This window comes from Sinocyclocheilus anshuiensis, unplaced genomic scaffold (genome assembly GCF_001515605.1).
Source record: "Sinocyclocheilus anshuiensis isolate Anshui unplaced genomic scaffold, SAMN03320099.WGS_v1.1 scaffold1236, whole genome shotgun sequence".
Classification (NCBI taxonomy): domain Eukaryota; kingdom Metazoa; phylum Chordata; class Actinopteri; order Cypriniformes; family Cyprinidae; genus Sinocyclocheilus; species Sinocyclocheilus anshuiensis.
Genome location: NW_015546096.1, coordinates 429,682 through 436,452, shown reverse-complemented (window position 1 = coordinate 436,452; position 6,771 = coordinate 429,682). Strand labels below are relative to the sequence as shown.

At 39.4% G+C, this 6,771-nt stretch overlaps 1 protein-coding gene across 7 annotated transcripts in view; it reads left to right on the top strand.

The window, feature by feature from the left end:
* Positions 1-6,771, top strand: part of LOC107700250 (WD repeat-containing protein 44-like) — a 19,757-nt gene that overhangs the window by 3,319 nt on the left and 9,667 nt on the right. For 5 of the 7 annotated variants that reach the window (XM_016501847.1, XM_016501846.1, XM_016501852.1 and 2 more), the window contains exons 3-5: positions 1,843-1,890; positions 1,974-2,007; positions 6,279-6,356. In XM_016501847.1, the coding sequence (XP_016357333.1) occupies positions 1,843-1,890; positions 1,974-2,007; positions 6,279-6,356 (160 nt within the window). The remainder of the gene's footprint in view (positions 1-1,842; positions 1,891-1,973; positions 2,008-6,278; positions 6,357-6,771) is intronic. The other 2 variants (XM_016501849.1, XM_016501848.1) reach the window with 1 other exon arrangement.

Sequence of the window (6,771 nt, the reverse complement as noted above, 5' to 3'; positions counted from 1 at the left end):
CATTATAATCAGTAATTATGTCCCCACTGGATGCAACAAATGCCTCATTTGTAATGGGTTTTATGTCTCGTCTCTCGTCCTGCTGGGAGACGGCATCACAGTATGTTAAGGGGCGTAACATTTCCGTCACACGCATTCGGCCTTCGGCCAATCACAATGCACTGGATAGCTGGCCAATCAGAGCAACATCTACGTGTTTCAGAAAGGCGGGGCATAGAGGAGAAACAATAATGTACATTATATGGAAAATAATGTGTTTTTTTAACCTTAAACCACATAAACACATTGCATTACACCAAATACACAACATAATTTTGAAAGCAACGTTTTTTAGCAACGTCATATGACCCCTTTAAAGGCTTTATAATTCTAAAAAGAACTTTCTTAGTGTGTTCCTTTGAGGAAGGGAAGTCATTAAGGTTGAGTTTGGAATAATATAAGCATATCAGGTCTGGAAATGTGGGGGATGGAGTCCACATTAAAATATAGAGTACTTCTTTTATCCATGAAATAGCCTCCAAACCAAGCGGCAACCTCCCCCTCTCTCTGGTGAAGCCAACAAGGAAGTGACTTAAACTGTAATTCATCAACTGGCCGCTAGAGGCTGGCTGCAAAAGGGAGTCAATCCCATAGACTCCCCATGTTAAAATGGCCAACTTTACAGCAGAAAATAACGTTTACAGCCTGGTTCCAAAAATTATTTTGGTCTGTATAGCTAATTTTGCCCTTCATGACAACTGTGAGGGGGGTGAATTTTTTTTTATAGCTCATCCGTTTCAATTATATTAAGCCTTAAAGTTCTGCATAATTAAGGGCGTGGCCACTTTTGTGACAGGTGGATTGCCGCTGCTGTCACCACCGTCGAGCTAGGTGGGCGTGGCTTCAGCAACCTGCTCCCGCCTCTTTGGCCATTTTCGATTATCCGGGAGTGATGCACGGTGACGCGCTGCCAAGATGGCGACGGCCGCCTCCGCCCACTTTTGAGCTTCAAAAACGCTCTTCGGAAATCTACGGGTCACGTCACGGACACTACATCCATGTTTTTATACAGTCTATGCTCCAAACACTATGCATATTTCATACATAAATATAGTAGGATTTTCTGCGTCTGTGGTTTAAAAATATGAAATATGTCCCTCCAGTGAATCTCAGCCATTTCCAGCACTAGAGGTTATGTACCTGATTTTAGGAGAAGTGTCATCCAGTCTGCAATTTTCCCACTGTATTCAAGTACCATTCTCTACTAATTCAAACAGTTTATAAAATTACTGTCTTACATTTTGTAAATCATGTATTTAGACTTGTTTGACAGAGTGTTTTAGTCACAAACATGACTGTTATTTTCAGAAAAGGAGCCCGGATGACTCCGAAACCCAGTGACTCAGATTCTCAGTGTGAACAAAGATTTGAAGACTTTAAACTTCAGAAAAGTAATTGCTCTTTTATGAAGAATGAGTCTTACTTGTTGTTAAGTATAGAAAAATCCACCTGTTCTTGTTATCACAGCATGACTGGGGTCAAAGGTGTGTCTGAGAAGAGCTGTGACAGTGTCGGAGGAATGTTATGACAGTGTCATCAGTGATTGCTGAAGGCTAATTTAAAAGTTTGTGTTTGGTTGCTGGGCTCATGCTTAGAGTTGCTGGATAAAGGGTGTGTTATGAATGAGATTGAGGGGCTTGTCTGTTCATGAATGCTGTGTCAGGCGGGCCACACTAGCTAGTTTTAATTAGGCTCAGACCTCATGTAAACTCAGTGCTGGGAGGAGCCTTCACACCCACTGACTGTTTATGTACACACACAAATTTATTGATGTTCATTAATTAGACTTATCTTGACTTACAGTGCTGAAGCAAATGAAGACTCAAAATCCACACGTTTTGAACAAATAATGTGAGCATAGGCCTATGGGTCAAAATGGAGCTGTGTGTGCCCTGGTGACCTGAATTAATTATTTGTTCTTTTACTCCTTATAGGTCACCGGCAAAGTTTGAACTTCCTCAGCCTGGGGTAAGAGTTTCCAGTTATTTACACACGTTTCTACCTGTGAACTACAAAGTGAAAATGTGATTTAAAAAAAAAATAGTGAGAATTTGCTAAGCAAATAGAAAGGAATTTAGCAACATTTGCCCATGGGTGGTTCCATACAGAATCTGCTGATTTGATTGCAAATTGTGTTAAAGGGGTGGTTCATTGCGATTTCACTTTTTAACTTTAGTTAGTGTGTAATGTTGATGTTTGAGCATAAACAATATCTGCAAATTTACGAAGCTGAATGATCAATGCAAACGGAGATATCATCTTTTAAAATTCTGTCAGTTACGGTTGCTGTACTGTATTAAAGCTTTAATCAAGATAAAACCGTATATTAAAAGCTAACATAAGCATTAGCATTTACAAATAACAGCGTATCTAAAAGTATGAGACAACAACAAGCAAAAAACATAGGCCTGCCATTAAAAGCCGTGCTTGCACAGGTTCTGCGTGATCCTCTTCAATAATATCCTCTGCGTCTCAATCGGGCTCAAACTGATAAGCGATATTAACGACGCCTGGTTTACAATACAGCCGGAGCACATGCTGCTGAGGTGAGGGGCGGGACGATTAAATGCACGCTAGAGGTGGTTTAGCCAATCACAACACACTGAGCTAGCTAACCAATCAGAGCCCATTGCCTATTTCTGAGGGAGGGGCTTCATAAAAGAAGGAAATGATCAGGGCGTTTCTCAGAGAAGGGACAGAGCGGTGTGGATTAAAGGTAAATTATATGAAAAATAATGCGTTTTTAAAAAAAGACTGCACCCCATAAACACAATCAAGCCTAGAAAAAAAACACTGAACCACCCCTTTAAAGGGGTCATCGGATGCAAAATTCACCTTTACATGTTGTTTGAACATAAATGTGTGTTGGCAGTGTGTGTACACAACTACACATCCACCCTATAATGATAAAAATCCACCCAGTCGTTTTTATTTAATCCCTAAAAATAATATCTTCTTTTCAAATCAAGCCGTTCTTAGCTTCTTGTCTGTGTGACGTCACACAGACCCAGGCCCCTCCCACGATAGTTGATTGACACTGCCGTCTTACCTTAGACCCGCCCTGAGCGAGCTGTCATCAGTCTGCCATTGTTTCGACGCCGGAGCAGGGACATAGATAATAATGTCTCTGAAGAGATTGAGGTGTTCTGTTGTTGGATGTAGTAATGAGTATAGCAGTCGTCATTTACTCCTGACGTCTGAGCCGCTGAAGACGCAGTGAATTATTTTCGCTTTTGAAGGGAATGCGCCCCCGATCTGCCTAAATGCATCGATGTTCGCGCAAATCATTCGTGATTCAGCTTCACCTCCAGAAGAAGTGTGTATAAGGGTTTTATTATGAATCTTTGCAAATCGCCTTTCCTAATAATGTGCTAGTTAGCAAGTTTTGCGGCTAAATGCAGCTAAAGTAAACAGTACTGCTCGTCACCCCACAGAAGAGAGGGGCAGGATGAGCAGAGCTCATTAGCATTTAAAGGAACATGGACTAAAATGGCTTGCTGAACACAGAGCTGATTTTGACAGGGTAAAAAGGGTGTTTTTTACACTACCATTGAAAATTTTTAACCAAAGCATGTTATAGACTTTTCATTAAAGGGTTAGTTCACCCAAAAATGAAAATTGTCATTAATTACTCACCCTCATGTCGTTTCACACCCCTAAGACCTTCGTTCATCTACAGAACACAAATTAAGATATTTTTGATCAAATCCGATGGCTCGGAGAGGCCTCCATTGACAGCAACGCCATTAAAGGGTTAGTTCACCCAAAAATTACTCACCCTCATGTCGTTCCACACCCCTAAGACCTTCGTTCATCTTCAGAATGCAAATTAAGATATTTTTGATCAAGTCCGATGGCTCAGAGAGGCCTTCATTGACAGTAATGCCACCCAAACTTTCAAGATCCATAACGGTACTAAAGACGTTTTTAAAACAGTCGACGTGACTACAGTGGTTCTACAATAATTTTATGAAGCGACGAGAATACTTTTTGTGCGCAAAAACAAAACAAAATAATAACTTTATTCAGCAATCTCTTCTCTTCCCTGTCATTATCCTTACGCGGTTAACGCAGTAAACAATGTATGAGAATGACACGGAAGAGAAGAGGTTGTTGAATAAAGTTATTTTTGTTTTGTTTTTGCGCACAAAAAGTATTCGCTTCGCTTCATAAAATTATTGTAGAACCACTGTAGTCATGTCGACTGTTTTAATGACGTCTTTAGTACCTTTATGGATCTTGAAAGTTTGGGTGGCGTTGCTGTCAATGGAGGCCTCTCTGAGCCATCTGATTTGATCAAAAATATCTAAATTTGTGTTCTGAAGATGAACGAAGGTCTTAGGGGTGTGGAACAACACAAGGGGGAGTAATTAATGACAGAATTTTCATTTTTGTGTGAACTAACACTTTAAGTCACTGATTATCTTGAGTGAACTATCTCATTCACTCTGAATGGTTTTGTTGTGTGGAAAAAAAATCTGCATTTTTTTCTTTTCCACAAAACAAAGAGCGTCATACACAACAATGACAACCCATCATTAATGATGATGGAAATAACCCTCTGTTTCTTTAAAGATCATTTAAAAACATCATATTACAAACAGGGCTTTTCATTATAGTAAAAACAACCAGCTAATTATGGATTATAATGACTTATACTGTCTTTTTACGCGTTGCATCGCGCCGTGTAAACATAAAACCATGTCTGCATTAGTGATCGGAGAAATGACAAACAATAAGCGCTTCTCTACACTGTTCAAAACTCGCGTTTGAATCATCAGTGGCAAATTATTTAAATATAAAAAACGTACTTACAGGCTGTGAGTCCGAAGCGCCAGACTGTGCGCTTCAGCACTGGTTAGTTCTCACTACAGTTTTAAAAAATGCTAAAAAAAATAAAAAAAAGTGGGCGTGGAGCGGAGGGGGAAGAGCCATGAGTAAAGAGGGGAAACAGACAACACGCACAGCTTCGGTTCAGACAGTTTTATTTCACTCCTATCGAGTTAAAAACAAATAAATGCACAGCCATTTGCACTCTGCATCGAAAACATATTGGAAACCCGCTGTTGCACCTCTGATAACTTTTTAGGCTTATTCTGCTGCGTTTATAAGCCTTTTGACGGCTTGTGTCTTCAGGGTTCAGTTTCATTTCACTCCCATCGAGTTAAAAACACAAATAAATGCACAGCCATTTGCACTCTACATTGAAAACATATATAGGAGCGCGCTGTTGCACCTCTGATAACTTTTAAGGCTTATTCTGTGGCATTTATATAAGCCTTTTGACAGGTTGTGTCACAGAGCTGTAAAAACGGTTACACTCACTAAGTGAATGAATCGCGTTTGTGCCGAACTCTTATTACAAAGCAAAAACAAACGCTCTCCTTCGATCCATGAATCTTTCTCTCAGTTAATGTGCGCGATGTCATCTCATAGTCTGAAACGTATGTCATAGCAAATCAACACATGCGGTTGTGAATAATTAATCGAAGCATCTTCTCATAGGATAAGAACACGCAGTCTCATTAATAATCTAATAGACACCGATGCGTCATCAATGTACTATAGTCCTTTGCCACGTCACAAATTGTGGCGTCAACACGATGTAGATTTTAAACCCGGAAGATGAAAATAGAGCAAAAAAGCTTAAAATTAACCAGTTTTCTCAAACAGTTAAAATTATCGGATGCTAACATTGTCTTCTATAATGTGCAACACAAACACCTCTGCTAAAATCTCAGAAAAAGTAGTCTGGGGTTTCATGACCCTTTAAGTGGAATTAAATGCACTACAACCTTATTGGTAGCTGAAGTAATAATAACGTGAGCAAAAACATGCATTACATGAACATGCAAAGGGGGAGGGAGTTAATACGGTCAGATTCTGTGTTGGCCAGTGTTTGGGTTTGTTTGAGGCATATGTCTTAGTTGGTTGATGGTTCTAACCTATTAGAGAAGTTCTTTAGTCACATGAGTGCAGGATGGAAAGATGATCAGAGGTTGATAGTAGAATTTGAGGCTTTGCTCTAGTTCTGTTTAATCATTTAAATAAAACAGATCCTGCCAAACAAACCAGGGCTCAACTGCTGTTTAAAGAACCTTTTGAGAATTCTGGAACTGTATTTGACTTTGTAAGGACATTTGACATTTGACTTGACTTTTTTTGTATAAATAACTGACAGGAAGGTTTGTATTAAATAATTGGATGTGTTTTCATCTTTTGCTTTTGATTGCCTGTAGGGTCCTGCAGAGAATGTGGTACAAGAAGTCGCCGCTGGATTGGCTCAGCCTGAATCCCGCCATGACGATTCTCTTCAGGTTTGACCATGATAGAGCTTTGCAGTTCTTATCTGCCGCTTTTTATTCCTTGTATCTAGTTTCTCTCTTTTCATTTTATCTTCGTTTCACTTATAAGTAATTATAACAGAAGCATTCTGTGCTCTCTAGTGTATGTTGCTGTCTCAACTTGCTGTCTAATCATGCTTTATTAGGGTAGAAAAATAAGTAGCTTGTTAAATAAACTTTCGAAAGAAATGGGAAAACCTTGCATCAAAACATACTCAGTATTTTGTGCCAGTAAACAAAAATCAATGCGGAGTATGTGTTTGAAACTCTCCTGATAATTCTGCTCCTCCTGAGTGCATATTGCAAGTTGTCTGGATGCCAAAGTCTTGTTGATCAATAAATGTGAACCCTGAGCTCTCTTGAGACATAAATCATTATTGTTGTTGTA